Source organism: Bos indicus, chromosome 2, assembly GCF_029378745.1.
Source record: "Bos indicus isolate NIAB-ARS_2022 breed Sahiwal x Tharparkar chromosome 2, NIAB-ARS_B.indTharparkar_mat_pri_1.0, whole genome shotgun sequence".
NCBI classification, from domain to species: domain Eukaryota; kingdom Metazoa; phylum Chordata; class Mammalia; order Artiodactyla; family Bovidae; genus Bos; species Bos indicus.
In genome coordinates this window covers 119,723,895-119,740,512 of record NC_091761.1, presented here as the reverse complement: position 1 = coordinate 119,740,512, position 16,618 = coordinate 119,723,895, and the positions used below count along the sequence as shown (strand labels likewise).

The window sequence follows — 16,618 nt, the reverse complement described above, 5'->3', positions numbered from 1 at the left end:
CACTAAGTATGTTGTGATGCATAGCAAAAAGCAGTGATGCCTAAAGCCAGTAAGAGTTCCTTAAGAACAGATTACCTTTAGGCTTTTAATAGCATTACAGGATTAAGATTCATGGAAGTGTGGTATATGATATATATACATACACATAGGTGAATAGGGCTCAACTGAAATCTCTCATGACCATTCCAAGAACAAAATAAAAAATAACTTTTTAACAACCAGAAGTCTCTAGTACTGTAATACTCTTTGGGCTCCCCTTAAATGGGCTACCCTGGTGGTGCAGATGGTAAAGAGTCTGCCTGCAGTGTGGGAGACCTGGGTTCAATCCCTGGGTCAGGAAGATCCCCTGGAGAAGGAAATGGCAACCCACTCCAGTATTTTTGCCTGGAAAATCCCATGGATGGAGGAGCCTGGCAGGCTGCAGTCCATGAGGTCGCAAAGAGTCGGACACGACCGAGCAACTTCACTTTCTTTCTTTCTTTTTTCTTAATTGGCACTTTGGTGCTACTGGGAGTGCCAGAGAAGCCATGCTTACACTGATGGAGGCACTAAGACTGATGGCCTCCTGAAGGCCCCTTCCAAAGCTATTGAAATTATGTATTCTATTAATGTGCATATTCTACTTAACCTTTTTGTTAAAAATTCGAAACTTGGGGTTCTCCCCCTGAGTTTATATACTGATTGGATGTTGTTATCAAGTGTTGATTTTGAAGCTAAGGAACCTTGGTTCTCATCACCTTCTGTTCTAAACCACTCGTGTTTTCCAGTTTGATTTATGGTACAATATCTTGCTAGTCAACATGGCTAAAGACCCTGGGGTCACCAAATCATTTTCATCTACCTATCTGACCAGCCAGTAAACATTCACTGAGTATCCTTGTCCTAAAGAAGCTCATGGCTAAGTAAGTAACTTACACAAGCAACTGTAATACAGACAAGAGCTATAAGAGTGGTATTATTAGAAATGACAGGAGTACCCATGACAGAAGACTCAGTCAGGGAACACTCTCTGAGCAGATAACTGACGTAAGTTTAAAAGTTGAGTATTTCACTAAACACTACAGAGAGGAGAAAGCCACTGCTGAGAAAGGAAGTGCTATGTGCAGAAGTTTGGAGCTATGAACAGAGTTAACAATGAAATAGCAAGCAATGAGGCACAAGTGAAGGGAACAGCAAGAGATAAAGATGCTCTTGGTGAATCGTGATTAAATGCCATCATCATTATTTATCCAGTCACCCAATCAGAAGCCTGAGAGTTCATTCAAGATTCTGTCCTTCTCCTTCATGCCCCATTTCCAGCTGGTCACCATGTCTGATAAAATTTGCTTCTTCCTCTCCCCTGACTCTTTTCATTCCTTCTGATTCCCTCTGTATAGCTCCTTCACTTCAGGTTCTCACATCTCATCTCAGTGTGACATCTAGCTTGCTTCCAGCCATGGCCCGTCCCACCTACTCTGGACTCCTAGTCAGAGTGATTCTTTAGCAAAGAGGCTTCCACTCTCCAAGAAACAACTCTAGATTTCCCCCTTCATCCACCTTCTCTACACTTTCAGGAAAGTATTTTATTTCTAAGGAAGAACATATAGCACTCTGCCTTGTATTATACATAGAGCTAAAAAGACAGGCCATTCAATCCATCTGCTTTGTTCACAGAGAGTTGAGTCCCATGGTCCCTGATAATCAGGTAGTGGATTGTGGGACCTTGGACCCCCGCCTCCTCTGTTTAAAATTGTTGAGCAAATAACGGTCTCAATAGACCAATAAAGATTTTCTACTCTAGAAATTCTGTGCTCTAGACTTCAGTGTGTGACCTGCAGAGGACTGGCAGTACCATTTAGGGGCCATGTATGTTATTGAGAAGTTAAATGGCTACTGTGTGGAAAAGAGCAGAATAAAAACAGCTCATGTGCAGAACGGGGTAAAGAAAAGATACCATGTGGTGGCTGGACTGGTCAGGGTGGTTTAGACAGAAGCTGTGTTTCCCTTGCTACCTTGTTAGTTCTGAGTTCCCCATGAGATGTGCTATACTTGCTGCCCTGGGCTTTAGGCAAACCACCAGTTCCTTACACCAATTGCCACTTTCACTTCAATTAGTACAAGCAGAAGTCTATTTCCTAGAAAATAATTAATCCTATGACATTTATGTAAAGTCCTTCTGCGTTAGGCTATAATTTCTCTAAAGAAACCAGGGCTTGTTTACCTTTGTATTTCTCACATCATACAGCAGTGACTTACACATACGATTAACACCTGTCTTGTGAACTGAATTTAACTATAGATGAAGTAAATGGCTTTGGACTTGGATGATCCGTGGCAACTGTACAGGTAGAGGTTCAATAATTCTCAAGGATAGAGTGTTAGGGCAGAGAACAAATTCAAAAGGAAGGCTTTTTGGTTAAACTTGGTTTTGAGGCATGATTTCTATGGAAGCAAACCACACATATTCACACCCGTAGCAAGCACTACCTCCACACTCCTGGTCAAAACCTAGCAAGGATGAGAAAGGAAACCCAGGCAGTCACAGCACAGCACGCTCTGGTTGGGAAACGGTGACCTCAGCTCCTGAAGATCAGTAACTGATAGCCAGAACAAAACGGCAAGGCGACCACCAACGTGCAACAGCTGCGGCCCACACCCCCTGTGAGACAGACGTCAGCGGAGAACTTCATCGTGGAAACTTGCCGCACTTTACTTCCGAAGATAAATTTTCTCTTTTCCACAAAGACTTTTTAACAGGCTTACTTCCATAAAAGACAATTTTTAATATCTTTATAGTAAGAAGGTAGAGAAAAAGCACACCTTTCCATCTAAGTAGGAGAATCTTCAATTTTTTGTACGTAAAAGACAATTAACATATGGTTATTATTTTAAAATATTATTTTTATGGATTCAGCAAATGTCCTTGCTGCTTCAAAGACTCAACTCCTTTTTTGATTACTGTTGTACTTTACCCACAAGAAAAGAGTTTTTGATGAAGTAAGTCTTCATCATTTGATGAAGTAATGGCACCTGAAGGGCCATTTGAACAATAAGAAACTCAGTCTGTGAAGATTTCCTGACTATACCCTGACTACACCCTTACAGCTCAAAAACTAAGGAAGTAGCCCAATCAAGTATACACAATGGGATATGACAGAAAGGCAGATAAAGACAAGGCTGGATTTCCTGCCTTGATATGAAATGTTCCCTTTTCACTGCCAAGCAAAGTGTGGCGGGCACAACCACCAGGGCCAGGTGGCACAGCCATTATCGAGCCTTTTGAGCGGATGGTGAGAAACTGGCAAGCTGCTGAGAAGGGCTATTTAGGGCTCAAGGGGTTGACGTCACTTTTGGATAATGAGTTAGGCTTCAAAATGATGACACTGCAATCACATCACTTGAGAACAGAAAAGAAAGTGCAACTGCTCCTGAGTGTCTCTGAGAACATATCAATCAAATCACTGAGAAAGTGGCCCAGGATAGTGTATATTTTTATTTATTTATTTGGCTGTGCCAGGAGATCTTAGTTGCTGTATGTGGAAATTTTAGCTGTGGCATGCCAACTTTTAGTTGTAGCATGTGGGATCTAGCTCCCTAATCAGGGAGCGAACCTGGGCCCCCTGCATTGGGAGTGTAGGGTCTTAGCCACCGGACCACCAGGGATGTCCCAGGATAGTATATTTTAAATTGCATTATTAGGACACACAGATTTGACCTGCTTTACTTCACTAACCATAAAAGGCTAAGCAGAGAATAAACTTCATCAAGGCAGCAGTTGGTGGCCATCCATTGTGTTGACACTCATAACCAAGGAACATTCCCAGGAGGGTCCGTCCTGTACAACAGTAAGGCACCAAATCAGGCTGAGAGTAGCATCAGAGCAAACTCTTCTAGCTTTTATGCCTTCATTTTCATCTCCTGTGAAGCATGCCACCCATAATAAAGGGCTACAAATTTAGCTAAAACTTAATACTGCTTCTCTTTCAAAATGAACATCAATTGTAAGAAAGAAACAGGCACAGCATTTGCTCAAACAGCTGGTTCCAGCAGCTTCTTCAGATGATAATGAAGTGGCTGCTGCTGATGCTCTGTGGCTACAGAATCTATACTTAAGTGAGACTGGTTTCTGAAAGCTTCCCTAAAAACATGGCACCCTTCCCTTGCTTTTGGCAGGAAGATTTAACATTTAATGCTATTAAGTGAAACCTCTGAAGTGTTAGTCGCTCAGTCGTGTCTGACTTTTTGCGACCCCATAGACTGTAGCCCGCCAGGCTCCTGGATCCATGGGATTCTCCAGGCAAGAATACTGGAGTGGGTTGCCATTTCTTCCTCCAGGAAACCTCTGAAGGATCAATACCAAAAAAGCATATCATTCAAACATATCTTTACATTCTTAGTTTATAAGCCCGGGAAACTGAGGTCCCATAAATATACCTCCAATTTCACATATTTGAATGCTAGTGTATGAAAGGAGGGGTGTGACTGTTGGATGTGATGAATTCTTTGCAAATTCACAAGTACAAACAGGATTCGTAACATAACAGGAAGTAAGTCGAGGCTTAGAATGTACTTACGTTTTACACCAAAAAACAGAAACAAACAAAAAGGGTGGCAATTCAAGGAACCTATAGGTGACCAGTTGAGGTGGTAGCTAAGGGCCATTTCTGAGGAACTACGAGCAAAATATGCCTAGGACCCATGCTTTAATGAAGAAATAGTAATTAAAATACACATAAAAACGTTTATCTAAATGCTACCTAAACCAAATTGTGTCTGATTTCGGTAGTTTTTCTCGCCAAAGGTCACCTACCCTAGGGCAAAGTTGCTGTCCTCCTTCCAGTCCATGATGCGGCAGATGAACAGTGTGTTGGCATAGTCTTTGGGCCGGGTCACAAAGTCCTGCGGACAGTCCTTGAGAGGCACATATATTCTAGGCACCCGGTGGTCCGAGGGAGAAAACAAGGCGTATTTCCTAAACAGTTCACTGTTCTTATCAGCCAAGAGTTTGAGGAAGCCAGTCGCTGCACGTGAGTGCTTTTTCTCCAAGATGTAAACCACCTGAAAATACCAAGGATACATATATGGTTAGTGTTGTTTATCTACAGTAACTAGACAACAGTCGGGAGAAGGCAGAACGTTACCTGGTCACCTCGCTGGGTCCAAGAGTTTTCCTAAGACCTACTGAAATACTACTTCTCAGTGAGGCTCTGTGACTAAATGACTTTACCACAGTGTCAGTTTTGCATACGAGTGCTGTTTGCCTGGTAATTTTAGATCAAACAAAGAAACTACACACACACACACACAAAATAGAGAGCGCACCATTGGGGGGCAGCAGCAAATTGCAGAACACAAATTCCATCTACAGAGGTTGCTTCTACTCAGTTCTGACCAAAGTCAAAGCCATTTAAGAAGGCGGCCCAGTGTTCCCAGATGTTTTGTTTTGTCAAGAGAAGCCAGAAGCCTGATTTTTTTTTTTTAACTCGAACCACTCCATTTCTTTTTTAAATGAAAGCTACTAACTCAAAATTTTTAAACATTGCATAGGTCAAACAAAAAACAAATTTGTGAGAATTCCCTGGTGGTCCAGTGGTTAGGACTCCACTACCACTACATTGCTGAGGACCCAGGTTCAATCCAGGGTTGGGGAACTAAGATCCTACAAGCTGCGTGGTGTGGCCAAAAAAATTAAAAAACTAAAGCTTTTTTTTTTTTTTAAAGGCACAAATTTGTGAGCCAGATCCAGCCCACGGTCTTTCCGTTTGTTATAATCTTTCACACTTACCATGTTGCCTAGTGTATGGTTAGTATTCAAAATGCTTCTTAAAATAAAGATCTAGGTAACTGAATGGGCACTTGGCTGGGTGGGGTGGGGGGCAATAATATATATGTAATATAATTTAGAAATTCCCCATGTCGGTATTCAGGAGACACTCTCCTAGCCAACTTGCTAGACTGAGCGTCAACACTGCACTCCCAGGGTACACGTACCAACAGAGAGGAGACCACGTGCTCTCACACACTTCGCCCTTGGTACCACTCCTTCCACCCAGAGCTACCCCCATAGCGAGGATCGGCTGGATCTAATCCCATATCTGAATATGTCACCAGCATATATCATTAAAAAATAAAGTTGAATTATGCAAAAAAAAAAAACCACAAACAAACAAATTGGTTTTGTTACTATGATAACTAAATTAAATGCTTTGGAGGAACTAGAAAATACCTTATTAAAAACTTACTTTTGAATTATATATGGTCATGACAACAATAAAAATCTAGGCGTCTACACTCATATTGCTTCACCAGTACCTAAATTCTCACACTGCTTTAAATAAACCAAACCAGAAATTATAGTGCAGTTTATGCAGAAAGATAACACAGAACCTCAATAAATACCTCCATACACCAAGAAAGGGCCTTGGCCATTCAGCCAAAGACAGGCAAGTGAATATATAGGTATATGTTTACAGTTTATATATATATGAGTGAGTGAAGTTGCTCAGTCGTGTCCAACTCTTTGCGACCCCATGGAGTGTAGCCTATCAGGCTCCTCCGTCCGTGGGATTTTCCAGGCAAGAGTGCTGGAGTGGATTGCCATTTCCTTCTCCAGGGCATCTTCTGACCCAGGAATCGAACCCAGGTCTCCCGCATTGCAGGCAGATGCTTTACCGTCTGAGCCACCAGGGAAGCTCATATATATATATATATATATATATATATATATATATATATATGTATGTATTTAAAAGATTCATTTTTTATGATTCCCTGCTTCCACTGACTTTTCTTATGAACTGAGCAACTTCAGTCCTAACTGAATTGTACGCGAGGCCTGCAAGAGGAAGCAGCTACGAGTCAGACAAGTGAAAGAAACAGGCAAAGACCTTTGCTGATCTCTGCAGCGACTTCTCTGGTAACACTCTGGAGTCCTGTGACGTGAAGGTGTTCTCGTCTTTTATCACTGGTGCACCAGCATCCTCTTTGCCTAATTTAAAACAAGAGAACAGAAGAAGAGGAGACGTAGATGCAGAGCTATGAGGCATACAGACTTATGGTGCTTTTAAACTCAGAGCCGCAAGGATTCTTGGATACCATTTACCCCAAACTACTCATTTTACAGAAAAGGAAACCCGGGCCCACGGTGGTTAGGTGACTTGGCTAAGGTCAATTACATCACCAACTTATATTAATGCTCACACTCAGCAGGCCACATTTTATCTGTTTAACATAATTCATATATTAGGCATCATATAAGTGGAGTTACGTTGAATTAAACTAAATCGCCTGTGTCAAAATGCCAAAAAAACTAAATGCTATACACTGCCCCTACCCGTAAGGAAGAAGAGAGACATGTTAACTTATATGCACATCTGCTGAAATAAAACAAAAGCAAAATAAATGTTAACTGTTAAAAGTACTTTGGTACCAGCCATAACAAACAAAATGGTGGAAAATAGATTATATTTATTAAATAAACAAATAAAAAAGCCAACCCTGATTTTCCTGGCTTTTCTTAGTGACATTATATAAAGAGTAAAGTACTTAAAGTCTTTTACTGTTTAATTTCCTTTCTTAAAAAACTTATAAAATGCACATTCACCCAAAAAACTGAAACCACATCTCTCCAGTAAAGAGGGAGTTAGGCTCTGGACCAGAAGTATTAAAACCACTCATGAAAAAAAAGCAGCAAATTACACACTTCTGAACATTTAATATTTTATATTTTCATGTGTTACATTAGATTTCCCCCACAAAATATTCTTATCCAACTACCCTGGAGTTTCTAGATGTTAGAGGTCACAACCAATTCATGTGGGACCCACTCCAGCTAGCTGAGAGAGACTTGTACTTATCATCATTTAGACATTATCATGGCCAAAATAAATAAGTAAATCCTTTTCAGGACTGGCCTCTTAGCAAAGGCTTAGCTGAAAGCCAACTTTACTCTGGGCGTACTCTGGAAACACTGACATGATCTGACCTATTGGGGCTTAAGAACCATCAACTGTATGCTTTTCCATCTATGCTAAAATCTACCTACCTAGTGCCCATTGAAAGCAGAATTCTTACTGTTTTCTGAAAAGAAAAACAAATGAAAACTTTCCCGTTGTCAATCACCATGTTTATCAGTAAAAGAGGGACATCATCTAAGTTCATCTTTTATTTTAGACCAAGTTCAGGATTCCAAATGCATCAGATGCTTCCAGAACAACCTCTTTTATACTCTTGGTGGTTTAGTTGCTAAGTCGTATTCAACTCTTTGCAACCCCATGGACTATAGCCCACGAGGCTCCTCCCCTCCATGGGATTTTCCAGGCAAGAATACTGAAGTGGGTTACCATTTCCTTCTCCAGGGGATCCCATCCCAGGGATTGAACCCAGGTCTTCTGCACTGCAGGCAGATTCTTTACTGATTGAGCTACCAGGGAAGATTGACACTCTTAGGGAGAAAAAAAAGACCTATACAAATTGTTGACCTATCCCATAACATATCTTGTCAATGTGTTCTGCAGAACAAGGCAAATTCAGGAAAGATTAGGAGGCTGGAATTACCACGAACAAGTATACTCTACCTAGATGTCTGATATCAAGATCTGGCAATCAAGAAAAGGTAATGAGGGGGTTTCCAAGATAGCCCAAAATCCTGGGCAGGCAGCCTTCTGTGATGGTCACTGATGGCTCCATCTTAAAATAACTATTGCTTCAGATTCCATTCCAACCATAAGCAACTCTTCTGTTCTAATGGTTATGCCAAGTTGCATTAAAAAAAAAAAGAGGAAGTGGCCAATCGTGATTTTCAGAGATGACCTTTTCAGGGTCTATGTTCATAAGGATCGCTGGAGAAGACTTTTGACAGTCCCTTGGACAGCAAAGAGGTCAAACCAGTCAATCCTAAAGGATATCAACCCTGAATATTCATTGGAAGGACTGATACTGAAGCTGAAGCTCCAATACTTTGGCCACCTGATGCAAAGAGCTGATTCACTGGAAAAGACCCTGATGCTAGGAAAGACTGAGGGCAGAAAGAGAAGGGGACAAAAGAGGATAAGATGGTTGGATGGCATCACTGACCAAGCAGACATGAGTTTGAGCAAGCTCCAGGAGATAATGAAGGACAAAAAAGACTTGCATGCTGCATTGGATATCCTGGCAGAAATAAGGCTTGTTCAGACAAAGATGCATTCTAATATTATAAGGTAAACTGAAGCCTGTAGCCTTACAGGTAAGCACCAAAAATATGTTCAATAAATGTGAAGAAACACACTGCCAGGTTAGAAAAGTGAGTCACCTTAATAAGTTTCCAACAAACCTACATCTTGGCATATCAAATAGCAAAGCTGTCAATTTAATGAGAGAACCTACTGCATTGTTTAATCACAAGACCATTTGTTTATTATACTTATTCCATGTGTATTTATTAGCATTGGGCATTGAGGATTCAGTGTGAATAAAAGAAAGATGATCCCAACTCTTAGGGAACATACAGTTTAACACTGAATTGATATTCCATAAATACACACTTGATCAATATGAAGTTATAAACTGTGATAAATGCTAAGAATGAACACTCGCAAGGAGGAACAACAGAGAACATATGATTTAGATTAAGAAGTCACAGAAAGGCCCTGTGTGCAAGTGACATTTGAGTTGAGACATGAGGAGGTATGCATAGGAGTGAGGAAGGGGACAAAAGACCCTGGGTGGGGAATGGTACTTGGGAAGGGGTGGAGGTGTGAAGTCCTAGGCACGGTCAAGGAATGGAAAGACCAATAGGCTAGAGCACGTGAGCAAGAAAAGGCGTGGCAAGAAATGGAAATGAGAGGTAGACAGGAGTCAAGTCAGATGGGGCCCTGCAGAAGTTAAGGATCCTGGGTTTAAACCTGCATACATTAGGAAGCTGGCTAAGGATTCTGTTCAAGAAAGTGACTGCCTGACTTGAGATTGGGCCAACCTAAGAGGGTGGATGTAGGGAGGCCAGTGAAGAGCTACTGCCAAGTTCAGACATGAGAGGATAGTGCTATAAGGCCGGCACTGGAGATGGAACTAAAAGGATCAATTTAAGACATGTTTTGGGGCTGAACTAATAGACTTTGGTGGCAATTAAATGAGAGTGTGAGGATTATTACATATAAGAAATGAAGGATTACTTCAGCTTTCTGATATCTGCAGCTAGGTTGTTAGAGGAATTGCTGGCACAGGGAAGACTAGAGGAGGTGAAAATCAGGAGTTCAATCAGTATTACGGAGGAGGTTCCATTTGAGAAGCCACCAATGAGACCTTCAAGTGATGATATTGAGTAAGCAGTTCAACATGAAGTTCTGGAACTCAAGAAAAGAGATCTGGACCCTGGCTCAAAGTATAATTTATATGCCAACATCAATAACCTCAGATATGCAGATGACACCACCCTTATGGCAGAAAGTGAAGAACTAAAGAGCCTCTTGATGAAAGTGAAAGTGGAGAGTGAAAAAGTTGGCTTAAAGCTCAACATTCAGAAATTAAGATCATGGCATCCAGCCCCATTACTTTAGGGCAAATAGATGGGGAAACAGTGGCAGACTTTATTTTGGGGGGCTCCAACATCACTGAAGATGGTGATACAGCCATGAAATTAAAAGACACTTACTCCTTGGAAGGAAAGTTATGACTAACCTAGACAGCATATTAAAAAGCAGAGACATTACTTTGCCAACAAAGGTCCATCTAGTCAAGGCTATAGTTTTTCCAGTAGTCATGTATGGATGTGAGAGTTGGACTATAAAGAAAGCTGAGCGCCGAATAATTGATGCTTTTGAACTGTGGTGTTGGAGAAGACTCTTCAGAGTCCCTTGGACAGCAAGGAGATCCAACCAGACCATCCTAAAGGAGATCAGTCCTGGCTGTTCATTGGAAGGACTGATGTTGAAGCTGAAATGCCAATACTTTGGCCACCTGATGCAAAGAACTGACTCATTTGAAAAGACCCTGATGCTGGAAAGATTGAAGGTGGGAGGAGAAGGGGACAACAGAGGATGAGATGGCTGGATAGCATCACCAACTCAATGGACATGAGTTTGGGTAAACTCCGGGAGTTGCTGATGGACAGGGAGGCCTGGTGTGCTGCAGTCCATGGGGTTGCAAAGAGTCAGACACGGCTGAGTGACTGAACTAAACTAAACCATATTTATACTTTACAGCACAAGCCACAGAGAAGAAATTCAAACCCAAGTCACTTCAGCTGGTAAGTTCATGAAGCTCAACCACTGACACATGCTCAAGTATGGAATAATGTACTGTCACTGTTAAGGAAGAAAGAACAATTCACTGAGGAAGTGAGTTGGGACTTGAAGGATATACAGATGTTTTGAACAAAGAAAGTTGAAAGGCATTCCAGGTAAAGGCCAGCCCTGGTACAGTGGCCCAGAGCTGTGAAAGAGCCTGACGTGGTAAAGGAAGATGAAGATTAAAGTTGTAATTTAAAGGATGGAGGCACAGCCTTTTCTCCTTTCCTTCTTCTTGCTGGCTGGAATCTGGATGTGAGAGCTGGCCCTCGGGCACTCATCTTGGTCCTAGAGGCTATAGGACAAGTGTGCATTCTACTGTGCAGAGAAGCACAGCACAGTTGAAGACTATGGAGCTATCCTACAAGACTTGACCTGTCTACCTCTGTTCTTTTCTGTGAGCTAGAAAAAAAAAAAAAAAAACCTTCTTATTTAAGTCAGTGATATTTTAGGATTTAATGTCACTCTCAGCAGAACATACTTCCTAAGACACATGGACATGAGTTTGTACAAGCTCTGGGAGTTTGTGACGGACAGGGAAACCTGGCAAGCTGCAGTCCATGGGGTTGCAAAGAGTCGAACACAACTGAGCAACTGAACTGAACTGAACCGAACACACAGGTCCTTACAGTGAAACTGATAAGTTTAGATACTATCCTACCAAGCATTATAAAGGCCAGGGACACATACATTTTATAGCTCTGAATTTGGTGGTATTCTGGAGCAGAGAAACAACAGTTAAAGAGATCTTTGAAAGCTGGGTTTACAGGCTAGGCAAGACACAATCAGAATCTAAATTAAGATAGTGGCAGTGGGAGTGAACAGAGGCAAAATTTGAGGGAGATTTCTGAGAAGGATGTTGCTAAGTGTGTTTGCATCACGATGAATGACTTAGTACCAGAAAAGGGGCTACGTTAAAAGACCTTTGACTGAATATCAGGAAGAATGCTTTGACAGAACAATAAAACTCCTTGATCAATTACCAGAATAGGGCAGAGTTGCTGGCAGTCCTCAACAAAGGAAAAGGCTGTGTGGCCCACAGTCTTCAGTTTTGCCATACTGAAGGCAGAGCTGGCCCCATGCATTCTGTGGTCCCTTCTAGCTTAAAATGTCTAGAAACTAGCGACTACCAATATTCTTCATCTAAAAAAGAGAACTTTCTAAAAACTAGACACACTACAAGGACAGCAACTGCTCATGATGTTCACCAAGAAACACTCTGAGGAAAAATCCAGTGAAATCCTAATCTCTTTATGCTGATTATCTGAAACTTCTATTTTAAACATTCAAAAAGTAAAACACCATGGTCTGCTGGAGTTGGCATTGTCACTTACTTAAAAATCATTCTGATTTGGCCTTCTCATACATAAGCAACAGATCGACAAGGCTGATGATTCTGAACACTTGACAAATTCATCGGCTTTTCAGATGATTAGACTGTGATGATAAGTGAAAGCAATGTGAAGAAAAAAGCAAGAAATTGGGCAAAAAAGGTGTTTCAACCTTTCCAATGCAAAGAGTGACAAACTCTGACAAATCTAAGCTTTTCCATCTCTGAGTGGTCACAGAAATTTACAATTTCCACCAAGAATTCAATGAAAACTGTCATATAAATTGGTACATGAAAACAATTCCCCTCAGATCTCTCAAAATGAGCCAATGAGGATAACTTATTTTACAGGCCCCAGTGAAATGTAGGAATGACAACAGAGGTCCTCACCAGGCCAGGTAACACTCATGTTATCCCCATTTTCTGTGCTGCAAGTTTGCCAGCCCGAGCAAGTTTCTCACTCTGAAGTAAAGCTACTGAAATCACCTGGTGCCAGAGAATGTCCACAGTGTGTTCACACACATGACCTCGTTTGAGCCACAACATAACTTCACACAATAGGTAGAGCGGACATTGTTATTCCAGGTTCATCAGGGAAATGGGGGTAATGAAAGGGCAGAGCAGGCGATGACGACAGGCACATCCTGGTGCTGTGGCAGCCTATTCTCCACTTAAGCAGGAATCAGAGCATCAGGGGAAATGCCATGAAAACCTACGTCAAGATATTGCTTAAGGACTTCCTTGGTGTTACAGTGGATAAGAATCTGCCTGCCAGTTGCAGGAGACATGGGTTCAATCCCAGGTCTGGGAAGATTCCACATGCTACGAAGCAACTAAGCCTGTGCATCATAACTACTGAGCTCACGCTCTAGAGCCCAAGAGCCACCATTACTGCAACTACTGAAGCCCAAGTGCCCTAGAGTCTGTGCTCTGCAGCAAGAGAAGCCACTGCAATGAGAAGCCCGTGCGCCTCAACAAAGAGTAGCCACTGGTTGCCACAACTAGAGAAAGCCCACGTGCAGCAACAAAGACTCAGCACAATCAAAAATAAAATGAAATAAATTAAATTAAAAAATCAAACCCCGCAGTTCCATGTTTTTTAAAAAAGACATTGCTTAAGTGGCCATGGGACTCCCTGAAATGCTCAAGGGCATACCACTCAAGGCAAGTATGGTATGCCCTTGAGTATGAAACGTTCCCTGAAGCATCAACTCAGTGAAGGTCCTGGGTACCTGTAGGGTGTCAGGCACTACAAATGACCCTGGCTCTGTCCTCAGAAAGCTCATGTGTGGGAAAGTGAAATTGAAAGTCGCTCAGTGTCCAACTCTTTGCGACCCCATGGACTTATACAGTCCATGGAATTCTCCAGGCCAGAATACTGGAGTGGGTAGCCTTTCCCTTCTCCAGGGGATCTTCCCAACCCAGGGACTGAAACCAGGTCTCCCACATTGCAGGTGGATTCTTTGCCAGCTGAGCCACAAGGGGAAGCAAAATGTAAACACTACTGAAAGTACACGTAGTTGGTGAGTACAGTAAGAAGGGGGCTAGGGAGTTTGATGGTGAAGCCCTGAGCTGAAACGGGAGGGCTAAGTAGGAGCTGGCTAGATGTATGGGCATGCAGAGCATTCCAGAAAGGGAGAAAACCAAGTGTAAAGGTACACAATCAAGACTAAAATGAGGAGAACAAAGGTTCTCTATGTCTAAACATGTTGCGGGGACCAGACTACTACAAAAGGCCTCACACTGAACCGCATGTATTTTACCTGTAGGGATGGAAAGATTTGAGAATAACGTAATCAGAACTATATCTGATGAGGAGTCAAGGGTCAGCCTATTGCTCCTTTGAAGATAATCTGTCTTTTTCTCTAACTGCTTTTGAGATTTTCCCTTTGGTTTTCTGTAACTTCATCTTGACGTATCTAAGTTTTAATTTTTTTTTAATTCTACATATAATCATTGGTCATAAATCTGAAGTTTGGTGTCTCAGTTGTTATGGGAAATTGCCATGATTACCTTTAAATTTCACCTTGGCTCATTTTCTCTCTCATCCCCTTTCCAGGTCTCTTATTTAGACCTCTCTATTCTCCATGCCTCTAACCCTCTCCCTCTGCATTTTCTATTTGTTTTCGCCATGCTTTACTCTGGATAACTTTTTCTTACTGTCTTCCAGTTTGTTAATTTTTCTCTTCATCTTTATTCAATCTTCTGTTATATTCATCCATTGAGTTCTTCTCTTTAAACTTTTAATTAATATATCTTTCCTCATCCACTGAGTCTTAAATTTCATTACTGTTATGTTTACTTCTAGAAGTTTTATTTGGCTCCTTTTTAAATTTGCTATGTCCCATTTCAGTTTCCTATTCTTTGCAGATATATTCAAGCTTATCTTTTATTTCCTTAAACAGTAGCTTTTATAGATGGTAATGATTCCAATATGTGATGACATCTATGAAGGGCTGTTTCTGTTGTATGTGTTGCTGATGATTCTTGCCCTTGAGTATGGTTTCCTTGGGTACCTGGTTATATTTATGCGCTGGTTACTGAATAATTTGAGGCCTAGGCTGAAGAAACCTTCCTTCTGAAAGAGTTTCCACTAGATTTTGCCAGATACCCCGAGGTACAACCAACCCATAAACCAGTTCAAGACTCGATTCCTTGGTTGATCCAGTCAGCTTGAACCTGCGCTGCAATTTCACAAGAGAGCTGGTATGTTTCAGGTCTACCCTCAGCCTGATAGTGTAGTCCTTTGGGGTCCCAGTTTCTTATGAGAAATCTGGGCTTTATTTCTGTCCCCTACAGCTGCTGGGCAAATCTGCACTCTTGCATGAGTTCTCCATTACAATTTTAACATGGTAATGCCTATGAGCTCTCTAATGCTTTAGGAAGAAGATTGGGTTTGGTTTGGTCTTGGTTTTATATTTTATCCAAATATTTTTTGTTGTTTCAGTATGAGTGTACATGACTGAGTAACCATCAACCATTACTATCAACAGAAAGTCACTAAGGTTTGTATCTTAGAAATATTTTTCAGGTAACAGCGTAGAGCCTAGTGAGCAGTGACAGGAGTGAGAACAGGAGAGTGACAATGTAACCTGAGCAGGAAACGCAGCAAGGAGTGTACTGTGACAGGGCCCAGTGCTACATTAAGCAGAATCACAAGGGATGGAGAGAAGAGCCAGGTATTCTCACACTGATTCTCAGCAACCCCATGAGGGAAGCATTACTATTCTGGTTTTTAGAGCAATCAGCAGTTCACAGAGGTAAAATAACTTATCCCAGGGTTCATCCAAGGAGATGGTTAGTAGAGGTGGCATCAGAACCCAGTAAGACTCCAAGTCTAAAGTCTTCTCACCACAGTATGACAAGATCTAGAAGCAAGACAGGTGAATGTGGGTGGGTTCCAATGAGGAGATAGGAAGGTTGCCAAAAATTGTATAATTCACTGAAAGATACCTCTGGATTTAAAATTTTAGAAGGTGCCAAGTGATAAACAGCTCTCTAAATAACTTCATTGCTTCCACTCACAGAAATGACAAGAGTGGTTAAAAGCATGAGCTTTGGAGTCCCAAGACCTAAAATCAAATCTAGGTCCTGTGATCTTGAATTTGTAACTTTGAACAAGTTACTCCCTCTCTCAACTTCCTCTTTTGGAAATCAAGAACAGTACACGTAAGTTATGTTTACATGTAGTGTCCTGGCAGAAAGTACATTAACAAAAATTGTTAGATATTACTATTAATGTTACTGTTGTCACAGTCATTATCATTAGCTCTTGGTAGTCAGTTCTGAGTAAATCCAACCCTGTTACCCTGAACACAACTGACTGGACAGGGACTGGTATGCAGGACAATGGCAACATTACAAAATGGGTCACATTTCCTCATCTGTAAAATGTAACCCATCTTACAGAGTTAGTGGGAATGGTAAATGAAATTAACGTATATACAGTGGCTAGAGCACAGCAAGCACTCAGTAACTGCTATATAATATGTATTTAAATTGCCTGCACTTTTCTGTATGCTGGGTGCATTCTGTGCAAAGGAAG

The 16,618-nt window shown here is 41.5% G+C and overlaps 1 protein-coding gene across 8 annotated transcripts in view; it reads right to left on the bottom strand.

Moving 5' to 3' along the window:
* The window catches only part of DIS3L2 (DIS3 like 3'-5' exoribonuclease 2), a 361,340-nt gene that overhangs the window by 210,611 nt on the left and 134,111 nt on the right, over positions 1-16,618 (bottom strand). For all 8 annotated transcript variants that reach the window (XR_011562175.1, XM_070774057.1, XM_070774030.1 and 5 more), the window contains 2 exons: positions 6,867-6,967; positions 4,790-5,037 (listed from right to left, as the gene is read on the bottom strand). Coding sequence is in view for 7 of the 8 variants with exons in the window: in XM_070774057.1 (XP_070630158.1) it covers positions 4,790-5,037; positions 6,867-6,967 (349 nt within the window). In the remaining variant the exon portion in view is untranslated. The remainder of the gene's footprint in view (positions 1-4,789; positions 5,038-6,866; positions 6,968-16,618) is intronic.